General features: G+C 32.5%; 5 protein-coding genes across 7 annotated transcripts; all 5 read right to left on the bottom strand.

Moving 5' to 3' along the window:
• Positions 1 to 1,528: 1,528 nt before the first annotated feature.
• Positions 1,529 to 3,097, bottom strand: LOC101211752 (peroxidase 2-like). The gene is made up of 3 exons (XM_011655265.2): positions 2,811 to 3,097; positions 2,508 to 2,699; positions 1,529 to 2,394 (listed from the first exon to the last, which is right to left on the bottom strand). The coding sequence occupies exons 1-3, from the start codon at positions 3,015 to 3,017 to the stop codon at positions 1,801 to 1,803; spliced, it is 993 nt and encodes a 330-aa protein (XP_011653567.1). The 5' UTR covers positions 3,018 to 3,097; the 3' UTR covers positions 1,529 to 1,800.
• Positions 3,098 to 6,365: 3,268 nt separating this feature from the next.
• LOC101211507 (peroxidase 2-like) lies at positions 6,366 to 7,777 on the bottom strand. The gene is made up of 4 exons (XM_004142096.2): positions 7,530 to 7,777; positions 7,240 to 7,428; positions 6,988 to 7,153; positions 6,366 to 6,910 (listed from the first exon to the last, which is right to left on the bottom strand). Exons 1-4 carry the CDS (start codon positions 7,752 to 7,754, stop codon positions 6,480 to 6,482), a joined length of 1,011 nt encoding a protein of 336 aa, XP_004142144.1. The 5' UTR covers positions 7,755 to 7,777; the 3' UTR covers positions 6,366 to 6,479.
• Positions 7,778 to 12,580: 4,803 nt separating this feature from the next.
• Positions 12,581 to 14,266, bottom strand: LOC101217743 (peroxidase 2-like). The gene is made up of 4 exons (XM_004142198.3): positions 13,943 to 14,266; positions 13,659 to 13,847; positions 13,397 to 13,562; positions 12,581 to 13,298 (listed from the first exon to the last, which is right to left on the bottom strand). Exons 1-4 carry the CDS (start codon positions 14,147 to 14,149, stop codon positions 12,856 to 12,858), a joined length of 1,005 nt encoding a protein of 334 aa, XP_004142246.1. The 5' UTR covers positions 14,150 to 14,266; the 3' UTR covers positions 12,581 to 12,855.
• Positions 14,267 to 16,350: 2,084 nt separating this feature from the next.
• On the bottom strand, positions 16,351 to 18,531 carry LOC101211257 (peroxidase N). Its single transcript, XM_004142095.3, has 4 exons — positions 18,239 to 18,531; positions 17,739 to 17,921; positions 17,464 to 17,626; positions 16,351 to 17,017 (listed from the first exon to the last, which is right to left on the bottom strand). The coding sequence occupies exons 1-4, from the start codon at positions 18,470 to 18,472 to the stop codon at positions 16,593 to 16,595; spliced, it is 1,005 nt and encodes a 334-aa protein (XP_004142143.1). The 5' UTR covers positions 18,473 to 18,531; the 3' UTR covers positions 16,351 to 16,592.
• A 2,024-nt stretch (positions 18,532 to 20,555) lies between these two features.
• Positions 20,556 to 24,877, bottom strand: LOC101211007. Of its 3 annotated transcripts, XM_031883998.1 has the most exons (4): positions 24,735 to 24,867; positions 23,704 to 23,942; positions 22,938 to 23,015; positions 20,556 to 22,562 (listed from the first exon to the last, which is right to left on the bottom strand). In XM_031883998.1, the coding sequence occupies exons 3-4, from the start codon at positions 22,956 to 22,958 to the stop codon at positions 20,943 to 20,945; spliced, it is 1,641 nt and encodes a 546-aa protein (XP_031739858.1). In that variant the 5' UTR covers positions 22,959 to 23,015; positions 23,704 to 23,942; positions 24,735 to 24,867; the 3' UTR covers positions 20,556 to 20,942. The 3 variants fall into 3 exon arrangements, with proteins under 3 accessions (XP_031739858.1, XP_011653569.2, XP_031739859.1); XM_011655267.2 differs by lacking the exon at positions 23,704 to 23,942 and having other exon boundaries at positions 24,735 to 24,877; XM_031883999.1 differs by lacking the exons at positions 23,704 to 23,942; positions 24,735 to 24,867 and adding an exon at positions 23,262 to 23,682.
• Positions 24,878 to 24,995: the final 118 nt, after the last annotated feature.

Raw genomic sequence — 24,995 nt, forward strand, 5'->3', positions numbered from 1 at the left:
CCCTTTATCTCTCCAAATAACAATAGAGGTCCTTATCTCCCCAAGTGGAAGTTAAACTCTGACGGAAAATTCACCATTGATTCGGTAAAAAAAGGCCTTGATCAATGTTGAACAAAGAGATGAAGCTAATATGAGGGCTGATATTTTCCGGAAGCTTTGAAAATCAAAATATCGAAAAAATGCAGATTCTTCCTCTTGTCCCTTTTACATAAATGCATAAATACAGCCAACATACTACAAAAAAAGATTTCGGCTCTTCAGCTCAACCCGAACTGGTGTGCCATGTGCTATAAGCATTCTGAAGAGATTGATCATATCTTTACCAGTTGCAAAACTACAAAGATATTTTAGAAAAAGCTTGAAATTAAGTTCTTATTGGCTGAAAAAATCAACATCTTAATGTTCAATCCGGATTGTGGCTGTGATGATATTTGTCTCATCAAGCAACGTAATCAGAAGAATGTCATTAAGTTCAATACTATATTGTGGCTGTGATTTGGTATGTTTGGTTGGAGAGAAATAACGGTGTTTTCAAGGACAAGAGCAAATGAACCATCACTCTTTGGGAAGATATATGCTCTCTTTGGGGTTATTGGACTAGCAGGTTTTCTCTTTTGTCAAGTTACAATGCCTCTACTATTTCTAATCAACCTTGCTGCTTTCTAATTTGTTTGTATTGAACTTTTCTCTACCCCTCTGGTAACTTTTTTGAATTTTTTCCTTGGTTCTCACGTACATTTATTGATCTATTTTAATGAAACGGAAATGATGACGGTGCTAAGGAGGTGTTCGGGTACACCTGTTGACCTAATGTAGCTTTAAAAAAAACAAAAAAACTTTGGGTCCGTTTATGCTAGTGTTTCTATTTCCTGTTCCATATTTGTCTCGTTTCCAGTTTTTCATTCCTTGTTCTTTATTTTACAATAAAAAATAACATTATGTTTGATATAACTATTTTCCTTTTCTGTTTCTTGAAAAAATAAACAGAAACAAAAAATTGTTTGATAGTCATTTCTTGTTTCTTGTGTTGTTTTTTTCCAACATTTTAGTTTAAACATAATATAATTACGTAAAAAATAAAAAATATATATAGAACTTAATTATAATTTTAAAAAATAATTATAAAACATTAACATTAACAAATACATCTAAGTTAAGTAAAAAATTAATAACTATAATACAATAATTTTTATTAATCATATGCTACTAAATTTTGATTTGAAATATTATTTCTTATTAAATTAATTTCTCTCTAGTAACGTTCATTCAAATTAAACTCAATTATATTAGTAGGTAAACGTGTAGGATTTTGATTATCTTAGTCAACAAAATTTATATAACATAATATTCTAAATTTATATAATATAAAATTCTAAATAATTTGAATGAAACTAAAAATAATAAATCTAAATTGGGAGGGATGGCCAAAAACTTCAACCTTTTTTAAAAAAATCAAACACCTCAATTTTAAAAAACACACTATTAACGAAAAGCAAGTGGAGATTAATTTGGATTTTGAATACGAATGTTCCCATAAATATTATAGTATTTTATCTTATTATTGTGTGATATGAGAGAAACAGAGCAACCAACCTCTGACTTTGTTGTTTTACATCACTACTTAATAATAAAAGAAAACTTCCAAACACCTAATCCATTGATTTAACAAGAACCACATATATATATATATATATATGTATGTATGTATGTATGTATGTAGCTAATGAACTGGATTCAAACATGTAAACAAACACAACAACAAAGTTGAAGTTTATTTCTGTAAATTTAAGTTTAAATTAGTTAGATAACATCATGGAAGGTCGTGGGTGGGTTGATCTTCCTGCAGTTCAATCTGACTTCAGATGGGGTGCCAGGCGGAGGGCCAAGATTCCCCATTTTGATCATGGAATTCCCAAATTGAATAAAGAACAGAAGCTGACTAGCAGCAAATGTGTTGACAATGCCAATTGTATCGGCCCCAGGGGTTGAGAAAAGCTCTTGATCACTTTGGAGAAGCCCTTTATGGTTTTGGAGATTAGTGTAATAGTTTTTATCGAATGTGTCTGGTGTGGTTGGATCAAAGTTTACTCTTGTTACTGGAGTGGCACAAAGTTGGCGTAGCTGCTCCCTGTATGCGGCGTCTAGAGTCGGGTCGGGTAGGCCAGTGTTGTTGAAGTTGTCGAACCGTCCTGTGAAGAAGAAACATCTTGCTCGACCGAATGTGTGCGCTCCCGATAGGGTCACAAGGTCCGTAGAACTCATCCCGAAGGCTGCAAATTTGGATTTCAGCACGTCTAGAGTTTCGAATGGACTTGGCAGATTTGCAGCTGCGGCTCTATTTGCTATTCTACTGTCTTTTCTTCCCAATGGGACGATCCATGCTGGCCCTCCAGACTATTGCAGTAATTAACAATCTTGTTTTAATTAGAGAGATAAGTTTCAAATATAGTAAAACGAGCTAGCTAACTTATTTATAAGTATAACAGGATGAAATCATCGATACCTACCAGCACAACAGACACTTGAGATGAGAGGGCTAATATGTCAGCACAAGAAACAACGCCTGGACATGCGCTTTCAACTGCTGCTTTGATGTTGTCCACAATGTCTAACCCTTGGATTCCATTGTTTGGAGCTGCGTTCAATTCACTGTCGATAACACCAGGTACGTCTTCCAATAGCACAGATCCATCACACCCCTACATAAATGACCCAACATCCAATATATCAGAAGATGTTTAACTAAAAAAAAAAAATGTATTTAAGTAGTTAGAAAAATGAATTCAAGTAGGTTTATGATGAGTACGTGCATTGGCAAAGCAGTCATGGAAGTGGAGACGAATGAGCTTGGCAGCAGCTCGGTCGTCGGTTTGGAGAGCTTGAGAGACTGTATTTAGAACAATGAAAGGTAGTTGAGGGCAAGTGAAGGTGTAGAAGAAAGGGTTAAGCTGAGCGAGAGAGGGAGCAAGCATCAAAGCTACCACTGCAACAAAGGGTGTAAGTTTAGGGGAAGCCATTGCTAAGGCTTTTGGTTTTGTGAGAATAAGTTGTGGAGAACTGGAGAGGTGAGGTGAGGTTTGATTAATTTATACAGCAGCCATGAGCTTGGGCCACAAGTTGTCGATGGATTCAAGGTCATTAACAAAATTGAATATGAATAATTTGAATACAACATTAGGGTTTTCGTTTGGTATTGGGTTACCTATATACATGTAATTGCAATCTTATCATTAAATTATTTGTATTTCTTTACTTCAATTTGCACTGCTTACTAGTTAGTTTAATTGTTCAAATTTTGAATGTATAAATATGTTGAAAGAACAAGAAACAAAAATTATGGTTGGTAACTATTTCTTTAATCTTTTTGTTTATCATTTTTTAGTTTAAATATAAAAAATAAAAAATTAAATAACATTAAGCCTCACCCAGGTGAGTAATAGAAACAAGGAACACAAAAACAAAAACGTTATCGAACGAGTCTTAAAGTCCTTATAATGATCTTTACTAATTTCATAGCAACGTTTAAATACAACTTAAGCTGTATTTATCACATGTATTCCCCACTTCTCTATCACACCAAAAAAAAAAAAAGAAAAACTTATTTTTAAAGAATAAAAATAATACGAAACAACATTTTATTGGATTATATTTAAATTGTACAAAGATAGATGCATGTATACAAGGGAGTACTCAATTAAGTTTTAAATTTTATGATAATTCTTTAGTATAAAAATAAGTCACTGATTGAGATTGTAGATTAATATTTACGTGTGTTTTAGATATATATTATTTGAATTGAAATAGATGTTAAGAATATTATGAGAGTTGTGAAATACCTAATCGGAATATCTTAACTTGTCATTTTTCCACAACAAAATAAATAAATATATATATATATATATATATATATATATATATATATATATATATATATATATATATATATATATTAAAGAAAGGAATTGTCCAAAGGATATTATAACAAAACCTGAAAACCATTCCTTTGTTTTCTTCTTTCAAACTTTATTATATATATGTAAATAGTACTAAATAGCTACCTAACAACCCCCTCCATAGTCCACATCCATATAGCTTTTATACCAAAAAGAATATTACTTACTCACCTCGTTTATACTATCCATCTTTGAATAGTCTATTAAATTTTAAATACTTTAGTACATTTTTACGTGAGTCGTGAGAAAATACACCCAATATTACCTCATTTAATTTGATATCTTCTCCATTTTTCTCTCTAGAAAAAGTAAATTATTTTTTAAAAAATGGTTCATTTTCTTATGTTTGTATGCATAGCTGTTTGTTGAGTTAAAAGTCAGTAAAAGAAAATTTATTCAAATTTTAAATTCAACCCTTACTTTTTAAAAAGAAAAAAAGGAAAGAAAATCTTGAAATTTGAAATTTTAGACATAGACTTCGATATATTCTATTTTTAAATATGTAAATTTGACTGATTCAAAACTTTGATTTACATTCCAAATATTATGTTATTTGCCTGTAAAGTCCATCCTATTATTTTTGTTTATTTAGATAATGTAATCTAAGGCCCTTACCCAAAACTCAATAGTTTATTAATTTAATAACCTAAATAAAACTAAATAAATATATTTTTTTAGATTATGAGAAATAAAAAGAAAAAAGAGGAGTGGGTGAGTAAAGTTTGCAAAATTTAAGCAGCCTTATTTAATTTAATTAATAATTTTGAATAATATAAAATGAAAAAGTCCATTTAAATCCGATCAACTTTGTCAAAAATCCACGTGCCATTTTTACCAATTTCAAATATTCATATCCTCATATCCTCATCTCATTATATATATTTTTATTATATAGTTTTAATTTAATATATGGTTGTTTTGAAGTCTCCGTTGGATGGCGTCGGACAAATTGGAGAAATTGCCACGAAGGATCCACGAACTTCCCTTCTTTTAATTTACTTCTAATCATTTTGACTATTTATACTCTTCATCTCATTATAATTTTCTCCACAATTCATCCCTTTATTATTTGTTTTAATTAATTTAATTCCATTCAGATTGAGATTTTGAGATTGTTTGGTGTTGTTGTGAGTTTTGATATCATCCTCATCCTTCCGAGATTTAGATTGGATTTCTAAGTTTAGGATTATTTGGATGAATGATTCGCAATATATTTAGACGAGTGGTTAGGGTTTAGTATGCACCTTCGAGAACTACTAACGTGTGACGATACAACATTCTAAACTAAGAGAATAATAAGTTACTCAATAATATTTAAAGTTAGGATTTTACGTGAATATTGATTAAGGGGATCGAGTTGTACATGTCCTTATTAATGTTATGACAACTGTTATTGTACAATATAATTTTAATTGTTGAGTCAATCTATGATCAGTACGTTGATCGATGTTTAAAGTGTTGTATCCTCAATCATAAAACATTGTAACGATCAATTACTACACAACTAATGTAATCTCTTATTATGGGCATAGTGTCCCCAACAGTTTGATGATGTCCTTCCGTAGTTGTTCTTTTTTATATTAATTTTCGATACAACAAGCAACAATAACTAAGTGTGTGATTTTTCAATCTAGTCTCGATAACAAAGGCTGAGATTGGTTTGTTTAATTTTCTCAATCTAATGATATTAGTTAAATTTTATAATTAATATCTTTGGTATCTTTAAATTTATTATCTTTTCATTCTCAATTCTCACCCAACCTTAAACCTTCCTACCAAACTAATATACCTACAAGAAAATATACAACATTAACTCATCAATTACTACACAATAATATCAACACAGTAGCACACAAAAGAACAACTATACAGTATTTGACTATATAATATTAGCTAGTGCCAAGTTAAAATTAAGAGCAAATCATAAGGCCCATTATTTGGTATTTACAGAGAGTGACAAAAAGAACAAAGAAAAAGGTTCGATCCCAAGCAAATGAGACCTCAATATTCACACAAATGAATATACATTTGACTGATTATGCATTGTTGATAAATTTGTTAACTATGCACTCATTTATTATACTCTTGTGATAAACTTAACAATGCTACATTTGATTATACCCACGATGATAATGATACATTAATTTATATATTATAATGATATATGGTAACTATTTTAATATTTAGAGTGGCAAAGGGCCAAAAGACACTTTAAATCCGAGGCTGCGATTAGGTAATTGCTAAAGTTTTAATAATTAATTAATAAGTAAAGAGGAAGTTGGATCAAATTTTGTAATTTTAAGGTTGCCTTAGTGGGTTCTTGGTGGGTTCATGGCTTTGGAACTGCACAAATCTCCAAAACAATTAAACAAAAATGTTTAGCCACAAACCAAAGATTAAAATATGAACGAATATCTAAGTTCGACACCTACGCCCTTATTACGTTTATAACTTAGTTTTATTGAAGAACAAACCATAAAACAACGACATACAAAACCATCCAAAACCACAAGTAATTAAACAAAGTTACATAAAATCACGACCTTCATCAGTACTTCTAGGCCTTCTTGGATTAACCCTCCTACAATTCAATCTAATCTCTCCTTTGTTTCCGGTTAAAGGAGTAATATTTCCCATTTTGATCATAGACTGACCAAAACTTTTGAAAAACTCGCCTTGCTTTTTGGCAAACCGGTTCACAATCCCCACCGTGTCAGCCCCACTAGTTGAGAACAGTACTTGATCACTCTCCAAAAGTCCTCTTAGCCCTTGAAGGTTCGTGTAATAGTTTTTGTCAAATGTGTCTGGAGTCGTCGGATCAAAATTGGCTCTTGTCTCTGACCCACTTGAGCAAATTCTTTTGAGCTGCTCTCTGTAGGCTGGGTCCAGCGTTGGGTCTGGCGTGTCGAATCTTTGGCTGAAAAATGCGCACCTTGAACGCCCAAATGTATGTGCTCCTGAATTTAAACCCAATAATTAGTTTGATTATTTAACCCCGACCGTTAATGGTTAATTAATTTTGTATTAATTTTACCAGACAAAGCCACGAGATCAGTGGAATTGAGACCGAAAGCACCAAATTTGGCTTTGAGTGCATTGAGATCTTCAAAGGGACTGGCGAGGTTGTTTGTGGCTCCTTCTTTATTCGCTGTTCTGCTGTCTCTTCGTCCTAATGGCACAACCCAGCTCGGCCCTCCAGCCTGAATTCAAAACTACTTTGTTTATACTCTTTTTTTTAAAAAAATAAAAGTGGGTTATGATATGATATGATATGATATTTAGTTACCAATACGACGGATTCTTTGGAGGCAATGGCTAAGATGTCAGCACAAGAGACAGTGCGAGGGCAAGCCTTTTCAACAGCGGATTTGATGTCATCGACAATGTTAAGACCTTGAATGCCTTGATTTCCAGGGGCATCTAGTTCACTGTCTATGCCTGGTGCATTCTCTAGCAAAACAGACGCATCACACCCCTGCAATATTACCCATATTTCACATCAATTTTCGTTTTCAGCAAAAAAAAAACATAAAAATGTAGAATGAAACTGAGATTTGTTGTTAATTAGTTGGATACGTCAACAAAGCAGTCATGAAAATGGAGACGAATTAGCTTGGCTCCAGCTCGAGCATCGGTTTGCAGAGCCTTAGCAACGACAGCATTCACAATATTAGGTAAATTAGGACATGTTTTGGCGTAAAATGAAGGGTTTAGTTGAGCCAAAGAGTGTCCCACCAGGAAACCCAATAAGCAAAACAATGGGAAGAATAGTGGAGAGTTAGAAGAATCCATTTTAATCATTGTTGGTGAGAATGGGAGTGGTGACTTAGCTTCCTTTTTATACATAATTTGGAGTAGAGACAAGAGTAAGTTCTGTATAAAAGTGAAAGGTGAATTGTTTTAAAAATAATTTCAGGTCACCTTTAGGATAACCCACATGGGGCTGCCACGCCTCCTAATGCCTTTGCTTTTCTCAAGAAAAAAAATTACAAAAAATTGTTAAAAAGGAAAAGCTTGAGAGTGTGTTTCATTCATAATTTTGGAAGGAAAGTTGCCCTCTATACGAGCTGGTGGACTCCATCATTAACAAAATTGATTTTATACCTTAAAAACTTCTTACATTTAATAACTCTTTACTCATCAATATTCAATTCCTTACTCTAAACCGTATCTAAAAGTTCGTATGGAGTCGAATTGTTGTATTTGTTTTATTTTGATTCCTAAACATTATAAAAAAAAATTAAACCCTCAATTCTTTAAAGTGCTTATATTTTTTGGTTGTTGTTATAATATTTATACTAAAATTTTCAAGAGAATTAGGGTGATTCTCGTATATTTGGATGACTTGACCACAAATTAAGCTCATCCATCTAACAAAAAAATCTAGGGTTTTAATTTTGAATTAAATGTTAGAGGATGAACGAATGTTTAATGGAAGAACTTAAAAGTCACATTGTCATGAGATTTTAATCGTTTACTATTTTGGTGAATTGGTTATTGGCATTCTACTACATTTTCTAACTCATGTGGGAGATACTAAAACATTCAAATTTTAAGTGTTTTATCCCTTAAGTTTGTGATTCATGAATGCATTTTTTTTTCTCGTATCATTTTTTCTTCATTTTTTAAGTTATGGGATTCATTGCATGTACTGAGAATATTTATTTTCAATTTCTTAGAGTGTATTATCTACCTGAGTTGCATTTATTTGATTTTTAGTTTATTTTATCTCGTCACGAGTTGTTAAATGTTAACGCCCAACATGCCACTCATTTTTAATTTTTTAAAACAAAGCTACATGGTCGTTCTAGTGACTAAAGTAAATGATTTTTAAAAATTTAATAATTTAATAGACATTTTTTTTAAGTTTAGAGATCAAAATATAAAGCAACGTTCAAAATTTATAGACTAAAATAAGATTTAAACATTTGTTTGAATGAAATCACATGCATACATAAAAACAAAAACAAGTAATTAATTATGTTTGTGATTTCACCCAAAATACTCAAACATATTAAATTTTGGTGTTATTTACGTCTGTGATTTCATCGTGAGAGCATACACATATATCATATATATAGAATCTCAATGTTATTTTGCTCATAATTAAAGTAGAGATTCACATAACTTTTTCAAATTATATGCGATCTCTCCAAATTCTATACCAAACTCTTACCTCTCCCTCCCTGTAGTTCTCAAATCATGTATGAGAACTTGCAAATCTTACCTACAATTTATATTTACACAAATGTCTAAATTATTTAAATAATTTACCAATTATCTTTCCAAATTTCTCTTAATTGAGTAATATCAATAGTGTGATTTTTCAAGGGAGAATTATAAAAGAAAATAACAAATTTAACAATATATATATTTACAACATATAGCAAAATTTTCAGATTATATTAATAATAAACTTTGATAGACATCGATATGTTTCTATCAATGATATTGATAGATAGTGATAGAAGTCTATCCGTTTCTATCATTAATAGAATAAAAAATTTACTATAGCCGGTAAATATTACTAATTCTAGAAATGTCCCGGGAGAATTACATGGGCATTTGAATTTGTAATTTTTACCAAAATCTTCATTGGTATTATAACAAGAAGGTCCAAAACAATCAACTCGTTAAAAGAATAAACTTTCAAACTAAATCTTAGTTGGTAAGCTAAGGAGAAAACTTAAATTTTTTTTACCAAAATATCTCGATCGATAATATAACAAGAAAGTTTAAAACGTTAAATTTTGAACTAAATTTTGGTATCGATTTCGCCCGAGAAACGAATTTTAAAGTGTAATAGTTTGTAAGGTAAGGTGGAAAACTTAAAAGCATAGTATTGTTTACAATCTGCGAAAGTTCATCACCCATAACCTCAAATATAACACTCACGTTTATAATGTTTTTTTTCTTTTCTTTTATAAGGTGACGTAAAAGATGATTATATTCAGAAACCCAAACTTAATGGACATTAAATTCTTCCATACCTTCACTTTCTTTTTGTCTTTTGTATGAAACACTATAGTTTTGATTGGGAAAAAGAGTCTCTCTCGAACACTGCACGCCATCTTTGAAAGTAAATAAAAATGTAATCATATGTAACTTTCCTTTGAAAGGGAAAAAGAAAGCAAAATGTAAAGTTTACGTTTTACGTTTTATGGTTTAGGGTTTAGGGTTTAGGGTAAAATAAAAGGTAGAATCCTTTTGTTCATCCGAATTTTAGGTTAGTTTTCTCACCTACCAAGTTTAAGAGAATAGTTTTCATTAAAACATACTAAAACAACAACTAATTAAATAAATAAACGTTTTCGACTACCAACGTATACTAAACATTTTGTAAATCCTCGAAGCTTTCAAAAGTTTTTATTTATTTTTTAAATATCATTTTGGGTTGTTAATATCCTTTTACTTAATTTTTATTTCTCTCCACCTTTCTTTTGCAATTTTTTCTTTTTTAAACTTATGGGTATTTATGAACTTTAATAGTTCAAATGTATTTTTTTATACAAATTAACTTTAACATTCTCATAGAAAAAACTAATAATAAATGTGTAGTATCTGTTAATCCTTTTAAAATTTTAAAAGTTTAGAAACATTTTTTTTATGCAAAATACAAAGTTATATGGGCATATTTATATATATATAATTTAGTCTAATGAGACAATTAAATAGGTAAAAGACTACGATTCTATTAAATTTTAATTAAACTTTACATTTTTCATTTTTTTAAAGTAGAATGGCATATATCCTTAAGGAGATTGTTAGTTTAGTTTTCTAATTATTCATGTTGATAATATAGTCTGCTATTTGCTTGTACTGTGTTGAATCCCTTTTCTTTTGTATCAGTAATGATTAGGTACAACTCCCTGCTCTCCTTTCTATACTCGCACCAAAAAATATTTAAGAAATTCTTTTTCTACTTCACACTTTCAACTGCTTAGAGTTGCACAAATGATCAGAGGTGCAGTTCAAGTAGCATATCTAAATGTTTTATATTGATTTCTGTTTCTTATGCATCATCATTGGGAGTACTTTTGTATCCATAATATATTGTACTGATGGATCATTCTTCTCTAAACTACTTGTTATCTCTTTTATCTAACTATATTACAAATGAGAATGAAGATGTATTAGGTATCTACGGTTGAGAATCTCACGTTAGAAAAACTATATAACTAAAGGATTTGATGCTCTTTGATAAGATAAATGATATATATTTCTTTTATTTTCAATTAGCTTTAAGACAAACTCATGTTATTAATATATGGTATTAGATAAGAGAGACACTATCTAACTGTTTGTCGATATTGAAGAAATGTTTCAAAATATATGTTAAAGTTGTTGAAGCGTCAAATGACATCGTCTTTGAATTAATTATACGATTTTCTCGATCTTTCTTGATTTTCATACTGATTTCAAACTTTGAGGTATCAAAGTGTGAGTCTATATTTACGAAACCTAAAAACGCTTTTTACAAAAGTTAAAAAAGAAAAGAAAGAAAAGTAGAAATGTGTTATATACTTATTGGGAGAAGTACTCATGTGGAGTGGTGGAGGAGAGGGGTGGTGCTGCTCACCTAACTCCATATTATAAATATTGCAAAAGTAGGGTTTTGATATTTTTTTGACGGAGACCCTTGCAAAAATAGCAAAAACAATTTTTATAATAAAATTCATGTTACTATATTTTCTAATTAAATTACAAATGTAACAACTTAAAAAGTCAATAATTCGCCTATATCACTAATTATACATATGTATATTGTAACATGCAGAACAAAACTGGTGCGATAGGCTATTTTTTTCTGAACAAAACTGGTGTGATACACTATTTTTTTCTGAATATTTTTGTTAGGGGAATTTTCTCTTTTTATAAAACTGATGTGGGTCCCACACCCTTATATATATATATATATATAATTCATTTTTCTCATCATATTCATGTGCTGATATTTTTCAATTTCCAATTTCACTTTCTCCCTATTAATTATTGTAGTAGCCATAATTATTATTACACTATGGTGCAAAGCAGGAGCTATATCTTCCCTTTTTAATCCTCTTTCATTAACATTATACTTTTATTTTTTAAAAAAATTATTTTAAACAGCTATTTGAAAATATTCACAAATTACATCAATACTTGACTTCTATTAAAATAATAGATATCAATACTTATCACTAATAATAAGAGAAGACAAATTTTGTTATATTTACAAATAAGTGTTGGACTCAATTATTGTTATATTTGAAACCATTGTTTATGTTTCTTTTAGTCAAAACCCACGTTAAAGTTGTATTCATGTGTTGATCCTAATTTGATTCCTCAAAAGTTAGGGAGGAATTATTTAAATTCTTTAAAATATTTTTATTTAGAAAAAAAGGTGGAAAAGAAGATAAAGCACTTTTGGACACAGCATGCTAAAATTCTTCGTGGTCTTCAAATAATTTTGATGCAATTAGAGAAGTTTAAGAAGAAGAAATATAAAGAGAGGAAGATAATTGTAATAATATAGTAGCCATATATTTTATACTAATAATACAAGAGGCAGAAAGTACTTGTTGGAGAGCTATGATTGACGTCGATCACTAATATAATAGAGTAATTGATAAATATCTGGAAGTCTATACAAAACAGGTAGTATTAGAAGTAGAAACAAAGTCTCATATTGATGATTAAGGACCATATAAACATAGATACTCATCTCTAATCGTAGGAGGCGTCGTGGAGAAAGAAACAAACAAAAGCATGTTTATTTAAACAAACAAATTAGAGGGTATGAAACTTTTTTTCTTTTGTTTTGGAGAAATAGAGAAAAGAAAAGATAGAAAGAAGAGAAAGGGCCAGCGTTGGTTAACATAAAACATATGAAGTGTTTCCATATGGTAAAATAAATTAGCAGTTACATAACAGCAGTACCAGCAGCAGTAGTAGTAGGATTAACACGCCTACAATTGGTCCTGATTTCTCCCGCCGGTGCCACTAACGGTTGAATGTTCCCCATATTTATCATTGACTGACCAAACTGAGCGAAGAAATCAGATTGGTTCCCGGCAAAACGGTTGACGATCTCGATGGTTTCTGCCCCTTCGGTTGAGAACAGCTCTTGATCCGATTGGAGAAGCCCACGGTTGGTAACCAAATCAGTGTAATATGCATTGTCGAACGCATCCGGTGTCGCCACGTCCAGTGCGATGCGGTTGTTTCCATCGCCGGTCGGACAAGCGATGACCAATGCATCCCGAAATGTAGGGTCAAGAGTCGAGTCTGGACTTCCGGTGCCATTGAAGTTGTTTAGCCTCCCACTGAAGAATACGCATCTTGACCTTCCAAATGTATGCGCTCCTAATAATAAAAACCATAATACATTTATTGTTCTTAATTACTTTGTTAGTTATATAAATTATATATATATATATATAATAAAATTGTTAAATTATTACCAGATAAAGTCACAAGATCGGTAGAATCGAGCCCAGCTGCATTAAATTTTGCTCGAAGTTGATCGAGTGTTTCAAAAGGGCTTGGGAGGTTGTTTTCAGCTCCAGTTCTATTTGCATTTTGGCTATCTCTTCTTCCTAATTGGACTACCCAACCTGACCCTCCTGTCTGCATTTAGATTATTGCATGTTCAAATCTTCACATCCATACGTTGTTACCGAAAACATATTAACTTTTGATAAATATATGTACTAATTAAATTACCAAGACAACAGATTCACGGGCTGAAATGGCTAAGATATCTGCACAAGACACAGTGTTTGGACAAGAAGCTTCAACTGCAGTTTTGATGCTGTCGACAATGTCAAAGCCTTGTATTCCTTGGTTTCCTGGTGCATCTAATTCACTCTCTACACCATCTTGATTTTCTAACAAAACTGACCCATCACAACCCTGTACTCAAATTCAGTCATATAGAATGCAACTTAAGTATTAATTTTAAAGTTCGCCATATAACTAGTGGAAGAGAATAACAAATGAGGTCTTACGTTGACAAAACAATCATGGAAGTGAAAGCGAACAAGCTTGGCTCCGGCTCGAACATCACCCTGCAATGCCTGGCTTACAGTATCTCTGACAACGGCGGTAAGATTAGGGCAAGACTGGTCGTAGAAGGTAGGGCTGAGTTGGGCAAAAGAGCCCCTCAACATCATACACAACAAGGCTGCTAAAGCTGCAACTTTAGGGAACGACATGGTCTAATAATTTTGGTCTTAATTATAACTAAAATTGAAGGATTATAGATATATTATTCAGAATATATATGATCAATGAATGAAACTATAAATCTAACCCTTCCCTTTTATACACAAAGATGGGATTCATTGTTATTTTTATTTTATGTGAACTTCAAAGATCAAAATGGAGTGTTCAACAACCATATTTTCCAACTTTGTAAAGTATATTATATATGAATAAACGACACACACTAAATTCAAAATGCTAAATTTAGTTAAATATTGTTATGTTCTACTAATTATTTTTAAACTCGACTATGATTAATTATTTAACAAATTTGTTGAGTTGTAATATGATATATATTCTGATAACTACCCTTGATTAGAAGAGAAAGAGCTGAATAATGAAAAACTTTTCGAATACAATATTTGAAAAGAAAAGAAGCATATAATCTTTGAAAAAAAGAAAAATATTGAAGTTCTCTCCAAATATATATATAGTTAAAATGGAATTAATTAAAGAAAAATATTCGTTGGTATCTACTTTGTTGATATAAAACAGCTAATTTAATTTAATTATCAGACCATTCCAAAACCATATGCTTTTACAAAATGATATTAATATCGAGACCTTGATCACTTTTATATATATATTGTTGACCAATATTATTCGTTTTTTCACTACTTTTGTTTCTTCCTATAATCTTTTTAAATTATTGTTAGGGTAGTTGGCAATTTGGGCATCGTTATTCTTCAAAGACCAACGGGGCAATGACTAAGAACAAAGTTATGTATGTTTTCTCATTAAACTAAATAGAATAAAGTGATGAAGGGTTAGGCTTACACCATGCATATATACTATGTAACATACAAAGCAATATTGGAAGATTTATTTGATGTAGTATACTTGCCACCATTTCAACCTCAAACCTAAAACTATGTAATATATAGTTTAATCCGTCTAGCTTATTTAATATCGTATTAAATAATAATATAAGCTTAAGTTTTTCTATAATTGAGCTTTGTACATCAATAATATTAGGGTATGAGTCGAACTATTATGAGATCAATATATATCCTTTTTTAGGTGGATTTGATCGTACTTCTCCGAGAAGTGATGAACAAGATTAAAGATATCTAGCTACTTATAAATAATAACATAATATAATTTTTTTTTTCCATTTTGGTCCATATATAACATTTAAAATGTTTGTTTTCATCATAAAATTTCCCAACTTACCTATTTTCATACTCTCTTTTTTTCCTCTTTCAATAACTCCAAAATAAATAACGGTCATTAATCAAAATAAATCGTAAATAAAATGCTTTCTAACTTTTTGTTGTGAGCTTAGCTCTAACTCTTTAGCTTTCGTGCTGTCGTTTGACTTTTGTCTATTGTAATTGTACTAATTTTTCCTATATTAATGAAAGTGAAGATGAATGGGGTGCTAAGGGGTGTCTACCTAATAAAGATGTATTGGTGCACCTGTTGATCCATATTGTATATTTTATTATTTAAAAAAATTAATTCTTTTATGCCCCAAAATTGTCCCTCTAAAAGAATAATGTGCTTTTTTAAACAAAAAAAAAAAAAAAAAGGAAAAAGAAAAAAATTGCTTCATTTGATAATGAAATGTTGTATTAATCTTTAGTTTATAAATAAATTAGTCACGTCCCACAATTATGTTCAACAAATTTCTCTTTGATCATAATTTGTTAATAAAAGGAAGAAGTTAAGACATTACATCTATCATATTAATAAAAAATTTGAATATTTACACCAACATGCATTCTATTTCTATCTAACAATAAGAATAAAATATGTTAATTAATTAAGATCATTAACATAACTACAAAATATTTAAAGTTAATTAATTAAAGACTCAAATTCTTCTTTTTCATATATTATTGTTGTTCTAGAAATGATAAACGAAATACAGTACATCAAATATAAATAAATAAATACACATACACACAAACATATATATATATATATATGTATTGAGTTGGTGTAGACTTGATTCATTAATTTATTAAAGATGGCTGAATTAAATTACAAAGGGTGAATATATTAATATCCAGCAACCTAAATTTGTCTGTTCTACTAAAGCAATTGAATCCATACATATCTATCCACAGACCAAAATAATATAACAAATCAACCAAAATAATATAACAAATCAAACAATTGGATGAATATATGGAAACTGCTTCTCTAATTAAAATCAAACATGTGCAATTTTGCCAATTTTATTTTCATGTACTTTATATTGAAAACATCTCCAACTTTCCAAGGTCTTTAAAATATCCATAAATGAACTAAAATATTTATAAATACACCAGGAAATGTAAACAATGAGATAATGCAAGACACTAATGTATTACTAGTAGATCATATTTATTACTGCATGTCTATATAGTTGATGGATGGTTAAGGTTTAGTATATTTGAATTATAGTAGCTAAGAGGAATTAACGATTCCGCAGTTGTTTCGAATCTGTCCATTGGAGCCAGTGAGTGGGCTCATATTCCCCATCTTGATCATGGCTTTAACAAAGTCGCTGAAGAAAAGCGTAGTGTTTGAGCTATAAGCTTCGACCAACGGTTTTGTAGTGGTTTGAGCTTCATCGCTTGAGAACAGGATCTGGTCGGACGCCAACAGCCCCTTTTGGTTCAGCAAGTTCTTGTAGTAATGGTTGTCAAATAAATCGGTTGAGTTTCGGTCGAGAACAGTGGTCTTGTTGCCGTCATCGGTGAGAGGGCAGAGAGCTTGAAGATCAGATACCATCATGGACTCCATGGTTGGGTCTGGAGAATCACTTCCTGAGAAGTTGAACAGCCTATTGTTGAACATCGCACATCTTGCAAATCCAAATGTATGAGCTCCTGCATGCATGCCATGCAACCAATATTATTCCTTGATCAGTTAGCGGTTTGATGGATTACATCTAATTATCCCATTTTATATGTCACGTTGAATAATTTTAAGATTGGAATTCAGATCCAATTCAAAGAACAACAAATGAGTTGTAATGGGTTATTACTCAAACTTTAACTTCAAACGAAAATTGGCTGTGTGCTTTCAACATTTAACTGATGACATTAAAATCAATGAAACATGCGATTCTCAAACTTTCCTTTTAACTTCTTTGTTATTTCACACTATAGTGACATTTTTTTTCCCTTACGTACGTTTCATTTATTTCTTTCACGATATATAATAGAAAGATTGATTTACGAACAGTTGTTATTACAACAGATTTCATAATTCGAAAATTGTAAACATGCATGCATGATTTGGTTAAATATATAATACAAATATATAGACGCACCAGATAAAGCCGCGACGTCAGTCACATTGAGCCCAACTTGAATGAATTTCTTGATGATACCATCAAGGCTTTCAAATGGAGAAGGAAGTTCCTCGGCTCCTGTTCTATTCGCTACCAATCCATCTCTTCTCCCCAATAATACTTTCCATGCCGGTCCTCCGCTCTACAACATATTTCAACCATAATATTGATTAAAATCCCCCCTCCCCCCAAAAAAAGAGCTATATCTATAACTATATCTATACATATATATACTTGAGTTGGTGATTAATTACCAAGAGAACAGAATCTCTGGCAGCTATGGTTAATATATCAGCACAAGATACAACTCCCGGACATGAATTCTCCACTACTGCTTTGATGTTATCCATAACTTCAAGCCCTCTCAGAGAATTGATGTTGGGAAGTGCATTTTGCTCCCCATCACTCCCATCCAACAGCACAGACGCGTCGCAACCCTGTTCGTTTGTAGTGTTAGATTAGTAAGTGCCATGGATCACGGTTTTAACGCTAATAATTTAACATACAGCAAGAATGGAAAATATAAACACACTTTTCTTAACGGTAGACTTTAATCCTAACAGAGGTCAATAAGTTGATAGATGTTTCAACACCTAAATCTAAATTTTACTATATTTGTAATTTTTTTTATTGTGTTATATATACTACTAATACTTTGAATTTGAATTTGAGTTTGAGTGTTATATTTGAAACTATTCTCCTAAAAAATCATGAAAAGAACTAATAAATGCAATGATAATGCATGTTTAATTACGCTAACAAAGCAGTCGTGAAAATGGAGGCGAAGAAGGGAAGCAGCCATTCGCATATCGTTCTTGAGAGCATTGATGACTTCTCTCCTCACGATTCTGAGAACATTTGGACACGATCTTCTGTAGAAATCTACAGTTAATTGAGAACTAGTGGAACCACAAATCATGAAAAAAATTATCATGATCATAACCAAAGAAAAACTTCTCTTCATTCTGCTGGTTGAGATAATTTCCATGGCTGCTCCTAATAATATGAGCACACAAACTTTCAGAAACTAAGTACGATTCATAATCTGATGAAGGCCTTAATTTATAGCCTAATGAAAAAGAGGCATTAGCTTTAATTAATCTTAGTTGTGGGTGATGCATGGCGGCCGATAACTCGCACTGAGGATAGAGAAATTAGATTATATATAATACTATTGGTGACAACTTTAGAAGATGGAGGATGGTGGAATGAGATTAATTAGTAGCATATGTGCATGAACATTATGAGTTGAGTGGCAGTGGGTAGAGCATGTTTAGTTTGGCCATAAGAACTTGAGCAAAACAAGCTCATATCGACCATTACAATAAGTTATATTTTAGGCTAAAAAGTTTGGAAGTATGTGAAATGAGAGTTTAGAGGGATGAATACGTATCTGTTATGTTAATCTCAAGTTGCCAAATGTAAAAGGTTTCTTTTGCTTTTTGGTTGTTTTTGTTAATAGTTTGGTGCATGCTTAGTGGACACTGATTAGCAGCATATACAGGGCATGGATATGCTTTGGAATATGTTACTATTATTTGCATTATGGTTTAATTAGGATAATTACATGAGATTAATTAGTAGGACTCCCTAAAGACAGAGACAACAAACAAACAAAAATCAGAAGAGCAATTGAGACACTAAGTTGAGTTACTCAATCCATAATTAGAAAGTCTATGTTTTTGAAGTACAGAATTATAAGATTAAATTATTTTGTAAATATTCAAACTTTTCAACAGTATTTAATTATAAAGATGAATTGTTTTAACACCTAACTTCAAAAGTTGGTAAACTAAACACTTCTTAACTGCTATAGAGAAGGCTAACTCATAATAACCACAAGATATCGATCCAAAAATCAGTTTTTGCATTTTAGTGACCATTAATATACATCTGAGGGATTAATTAGCAAAAAGTAATATGAAACTACTTTAAATAACAAAATTTCTAACAAAATTTCTAAAAATATTTATCAAGATAACACAATATCAGGTTATGTATATGTGGTAGACAGATATTGTGTTATATTTTTGGTGCACTTTTGTGTTTAAAAATGGCTCCAAGTATTTTCAATTTGTGAATCTCATAGCAAGATTTGGGTTTGATTTATAATCTTATATTGCATCATTCCTGTCGATGATAGTAAAGGGAATTCCCTCCCCCGCACTCCCCCCTCAGTATTGGCCCACTCTCTTCATACTTTGGGTGGCAATAAAGCAAAGAAGAAAAAAAAAAGAGAAATAATGAGGTTGTGAGGAAAAGGGAGAGAATATGCAACTTTTTATTAAATAATAATAAGAAAACAAATCAATGATGCATAATTACAGAAGTTGATGTACTTGCTACACGAAAATGGAAAATTGTCCAAATGAGAAGTTGCCGTTTGTGGCAACTTAGCATTAGTATGTACCTAATGGAAGGCTTACATCAATGGCAACAAAGAATAGGGCAGTTTAGAGTATGGAGGCAGAGGTCAAATTTTAAATCAATGCACTACTGAAGAACAACATTGTAGTGCTTGTCAAAAACCTGGTTGAGAAAACCCACCTAAGCCCGCCTTTCACATGCAGCTGCCAAACCCTAACTTCAAAATCACAACCAAAGAATTTTGCTAATTACAATACTGAGGACAGAAAAATAATTTATAAGATTGTTAAGAAAAGGTCACAAATACTTCCATTAGAGTATCCAATGAAGCATTACACAAGAAGTAAACTTACCGGATACAGCAACAGCCCTTTTCCCAGATCATGGAAGCAAAATCTTACAGCTTATACCTTTCAACCATTCTAACTGCGCCCTGTTCAGCCACTGGCACCCGAGTTATCAAGAACATGAGAGATGTTAGTAGCAGTGCCAATTTTATCAATGGCAACAAAAAAGAAAAAGAACATTCAGAATCTAGAGGTCGCACGAGGGTCAGCGCAATCAAATGAATATATCCAATTTTACTAAGGAAGCTCATACGAATGATGCAAAACTTGATGCTCGGCAGCTCGGGCAGCATATGATTCAGACAATTACAAAACAGATAAAGAAATGTGATAAACACATAAAGAAAATTGTAAGCATAGCCCCAAAACCACACTGATTCTTTGATAAAGGGATAGACGTAAGAGGGATAAAACCCAAACAAGCATCTTTTGCAGGCTGTACGATCATATTAACCACGGAGTATATTACACAAGAAAGACAAAAAAGAAAAAAGAATTTAAAATATAGAACCTAGAATCTAACACAAAAGCCTTGAGAGTTAAGTGAAACAAGAAGCTGAATTGATCAAGAAACATCAGCCGTTTCCAACTAGAGAGATTCTAAAGAAAATATTGATCAGGAATACTGCAGCAGTGACGATAAAATTCCAAGAAAATGCCTCATCAGAGAAGTGGGTTACATTAACACAAAATTAATCGCTTATGCAAGCACTTCTCTCGATGGAGCCATATCCTTACAAACAGTCAGTTTCCTGATACAGAATCCTCCCTTGTTTCTTCACATCCTTCCTTTACATCTAAAGCTATTTTTACAGGTACAACTCTGTTCTGTTCTGCTTCATCATTGGCCATGGCTACACTTCCAACCCCTGAATCCGTGTGCAGAATATTACCCAAGTTTTCATTCATATTGTCACATTCATTTACCTTCCTCGAAATAAGTTCACCCTTAAATTCTTCATCTTTTGTCACACAGTGTTCTGGAATCTGTTCATTTGATTCCTTCACCATTTCATCATTCACTATGTATTTCTCTTCAACCACTTTCCCTCTCTTGAAATCTTCACCCGCACATTTTTCCCCACCCTCAATCTCTAAGACTTCTTCATCTTCCTCTTTAGAATCAACATCAACATCTTGGTGTCGTCTAATTTCGGATACATACTCCATCTCCAACCCTCCATCACTCTCATTCTCAGATACATTCTCCACTACTTCCTCATTCACATCATCAATAGCTGGGTTTTGCCCCTCGAGAAGTTGCAACTTCCTCCTCAAGTCAACAAGCTCTCTCTCCATAAGAAAAAGTCTCTCCTTCAGTGTCAAGTTCTCCTCCTCCAACTGAGCTATATGGCTATCCTGATCATCGACCCTATTTTCCAAACAGTTATTATACTCTACTCCATAGTTCTGGTATATCATTTCAAATCGGCTCAAGTCATGGTCCAATCTGCGCTCTACCTCCAAGTGTTCCTCTACATCACTATCACTCGAACCACCACCAACTTCCTCTTCTTCCTCATCCTGCACTTCCACCTTATTCTCAGACCCCCGTAGCCTTATCAACCCTTTCATTGATCCATAACCATCAACACCCCATTCCTCCTTGGCCATATCACCCAACGCCTCCCTTGAAGGTGAAAACATTGGAGTAGGAAGCACAGCGGGTGTTACAGGACTAGGAGACACAAGTGAAGCGATCCCACCAGACTTCTTTGCACGAATTAAAAAAGAAGTGGTATTCCGAGGTGCATAAGGTGCAAACCTATTGCCAAACTTCTTTTTAGAGTAAAACTTTCTAGCCCTTAAACGATTTTGAGACTGCAGCTCATGAAGACTTGGAGGTTGATAACCTGCAGCATTATTTGGACCACTTATGGAACCCAATAAAGGTTTTTCCATTCTCCTATTGTTTATCCTTTTGTCACCAACGCCTTTTCCCTTCCAATTGCCTCGACCCGATCTTGATTGCTTCATATTTCCATAGCTAGGTTTTGGGAAGTTGCGGTACTTCTTGTTGGGATCCAAAGGGGCTTGTGGATGTGCCCACACCTTATAGTTGCCACTCATCATAGGTGGCAGAGAATGATTCATGATCATCTGGGATTGCTGCATGGCCTGAGGTTGAGCCAGAAGATTTGCCTGGTTGATGGCCTGTGACTGAGACATTATCTGAGAATGGTTCATTAGGCTTTGGTTCAGAAATTGAGGTTGATTAATCACCTGTGGCTGGTTCATAACTTGAGACTGAGGCTGGTTCATAACTTGAGACTGATTGATTACATGAGGCTGGTTTGCCATAGGTGGATGTCCCATACTAATCATTTCTGATCTTAGATGAAGATTTGCCATCTTTTGTCTATCCTGTAAAAGAAATGAAAAGGCAGTTAGGAAATTGTTTAGAAGAATAGCTTCCACTAAGAAAATTATGCTTCAATTTCTTTCTTTTTTTTTGGATAAGAAATTATTACATTGACATGAAATAATCCAAGGAGATACAAAAAGAAGGCCCTTTTTATAAAATTATGTTTCAATTATTTTTAAAGTTTGTTTTCTTTGTTTTCTTTTTCAATTTTGTATTGTTGTAAAATTGGTTTCCCTTCAAAGATCCAGGATTTATTTTAAATCAAGTTGTAGATGGTGATTTTAAATTTTCAAATTTCAAGTCATTCAACTATAATTCTTAAAACAATTTAGAAACATAAATTTGTTTATCAGCATAGAAACTCAAAATTGTACCTGCTTATCGTCCTCCCCCATGGGTAAATGCAGAATATGCAAATAACTTCAGACACGGCTTAAAAGAAGCAGAACAATCTAAAATCAAAAGAAGGCAATTAAAAAATTGACCCATATAATTGGGCATAAGCCACTCTAGATGCAAAAAGATACCAAGAAATTAAGACACAAGAAAATTACAGAAACCAAGTAACAAACAAGCCAAGAGGGTAATGTAATACTGAATAAACAAATTTCATATTTGTGGTCATAAGTAGAGAAAATTTAACAGAGGGTATGAAATAGGGAAGGAGAGGATGACAGAGAAAGGATCAGAGTTCCAACCATTGCACATAATGTGAACGAAGGAGCCACAAGGTTTGCTAAAGCATGTGCCATTATCTCCTCGATTAGAAATTCTCACTAGGAAATCAGCACATTCAGGAATAATTTCCCGTCAATTGAACTCGAGTTCCTCTCTAGTTTCAATAGCCACCTTATACATGCTAGGTAGCTAAATTTAATATTTGCCAAAAAAATCAATTGAACTTGGTTCTTGAAATAGCCACTAACAAAGCTAAAATTTCTTAGCTTCCTACATTCCATCAGAAGGATGCTAGAGAACACCCTCAAATATCTGCTTTCAAACAAAGAAGTTGTGCGTTCAACGACCTGTCAGTGCTGTCACCACTGATGACTGACCATACACAATTTTTGTCTCTAGATTCTTCCATTTTGTGATATCCCAATCAAGAGACTGATAGGATTAATCCTATCAGAGACTTACCTTCTTCTTCCCCTTTGAATAAGAAGGGTTTTGCAGCTTTATGGAAGTCCAAAGAGAATCGACATCCTCTTATCGATTATGCCAAACAGTAGTCTAGTACTTCTGATGATTTTCAAAGGATGATAGCATCCAACTATCTCATGCCTTCAGTTTGCTCTCTTTCTTGGTTGGACAGTAATGACCTCAATCAAGTGTTTTTCGCATGCCACCATTGTCCACTGCTTGATGCCTGTGGCTTTCTTCAAAACAAAAACTTCAAAAACATCTATGCAGAGATTATTTCGAAAAGAAAAAAACAAAGAGCCATCCGCATTTTGAGCTTAGGGGGATCTCCCCATTTTTTAGCATCGAAAAACTCCAGAACATGATTTACTGCCGACAGTACAATTGTTTGGGGCTTCATGACGACTACGTTTGTAAGGGAAAAAAAATAAATTAGACGTATAAGTGCTGTGATTATAAGTAGCAATAGAGCTGAAATATAAAAACACCACTTTAAATGTGCTCTACTCGATATAACGATCTTGAAGTCGATGAACTAGATGAATGGAGAAGGAACATAATCAGGGGAAAATTTAGAACAGACGTTGAAGTTAAGTGGTGTTGAGATAGAAAGACGCCTAAAAATAGAAGAAATTGGAAACTCAAAAAGTCACTAATTTGATTTCGAAATAAACGACAGATTCAAATTCAGAAAAGGAAACCAAAATCCAAAAAATAATCGATTAAATTTATAAACAGAAACGTCCAAAGTAACAAGGAATCTATAGTCGATGAACAGAATCAATTGATCTCACACCGATGGAAAAGGAATCAAGGTTTCAGAAAAAAGAAGGAAAAAAACGAGAGATAAACGGAGAAATCCAACGATAAAAGTACCAAAATAATCTCCAAAGCAGCACAGAAACACATAGTGGATCCACACATAATTAAATAAGAACCAAGCGAAATAGAAAATGAGACAAGAAAGAAAAACGTAAGATGAAATAGAATAACGAGTGAAGAAGAAGAAAAATGAATAGATTTCTAACCTTGGATGAGCAAGAAACGGTGGCCGGAAAAGCGCCGGAAGGGAGCGGGAAGTGCTTGGAAGTTGGTGAGGAAGAAGAATTTAGGGCTGCGAAGAAGAATTGTTTTAGTAAAATTTAGGGGTAATTTTGGTATTGTGGAGGTAGAACTACAAAAGGCCACGCGTACTACGAACTAAATTTAGAAGCAAATTTAGGGGCTATTTTGGTATTTCATGTCTCGATAGTCCATTGTAGTTTTGCAGAGGTTGTGCGATCGTGTCT

This window comes from Cucumis sativus, chromosome 4 (genome assembly GCF_000004075.3).
Source record: "Cucumis sativus cultivar 9930 chromosome 4, Cucumber_9930_V3, whole genome shotgun sequence".
NCBI classification, from domain to species: Eukaryota; Viridiplantae; Streptophyta; class Magnoliopsida; order Cucurbitales; family Cucurbitaceae; genus Cucumis; species Cucumis sativus.

Bases quoted from the DNA above. Each gene is read 5' to 3' on its own strand.
- LOC101211257 (XM_004142095.3), bottom strand. From the start codon at position 18,472: ATGGAAATTATCTCAACCAGCAGAATGAAGAGAAGTTTTTCTTTGGTT. The intron at 17,922-18,238 runs GTAATTAAACAT...ACAAACGAACAG, and splicing joins TTCACGACTGCTTTGTTAGC to GGTTGCGACGCGTCTGTGCT. The intron at 17,018-17,463 runs GTGCGTCTATAT...GCATGCATGCAG, and splicing joins TGACGTCGCGGCTTTATCTG to GAGCTCATACATTTGGATTT.
- LOC101217743 (XM_004142198.3), bottom strand. From the start codon at position 14,149: ATGTCGTTCCCTAAAGTTGCAGCTTTAGCAGCCTTGTTGTGTATGATG. The intron at 13,848-13,942 runs GTAAGACCTCAT...ATTTGAGTACAG, and splicing joins TCCATGATTGTTTTGTCAAC to GGTTGTGATGGGTCAGTTTT. The intron at 13,563-13,658 runs GTAATTTAATTA...ATCTAAATGCAG, and splicing joins CCCGTGAATCTGTTGTCTTG to ACAGGAGGGTCAGGTTGGGT.
- LOC101211752 (XM_011655265.2), bottom strand. From the start codon at position 3,017: ATGGCTTCCCCTAAACTTACACCCTTTGTTGCAGTGGTAGCTTTGATG. The intron at 2,700-2,810 runs GCACGTACTCAT...TCATTTATGTAG, and splicing joins TCCATGACTGCTTTGCCAAT to GGGTGTGATGGATCTGTGCT. The intron at 2,395-2,507 runs GTAGGTATCGAT...TTACTGCAATAG, and splicing joins CTCAAGTGTCTGTTGTGCTG to TCTGGAGGGCCAGCATGGAT.
- LOC101211507 (XM_004142096.2), bottom strand. From the start codon at position 7,754: ATGATTAAAATGGATTCTTCTAACTCTCCACTATTCTTCCCATTGTTT. The intron at 7,429-7,529 runs GTATCCAACTAA...GTAATATTGCAG, and splicing joins TTCATGACTGCTTTGTTGAC to GGGTGTGATGCGTCTGTTTT. The intron at 6,911-6,987 runs GTAAAATTAATA...GTTTAAATTCAG, and splicing joins TGATCTCGTGGCTTTGTCTG to GAGCACATACATTTGGGCGT.
- LOC101211007 (XM_011655267.2), bottom strand. From the start codon at position 22,958: ATGGGGGAGGACGATAAGCAG. The intron at 22,563-22,937 runs GTACAATTTTGA...TTTCTTTTACAG, and splicing joins TGGGGGAGGACGATAAGCAG to GATAGACAAAAGATGGCAAA.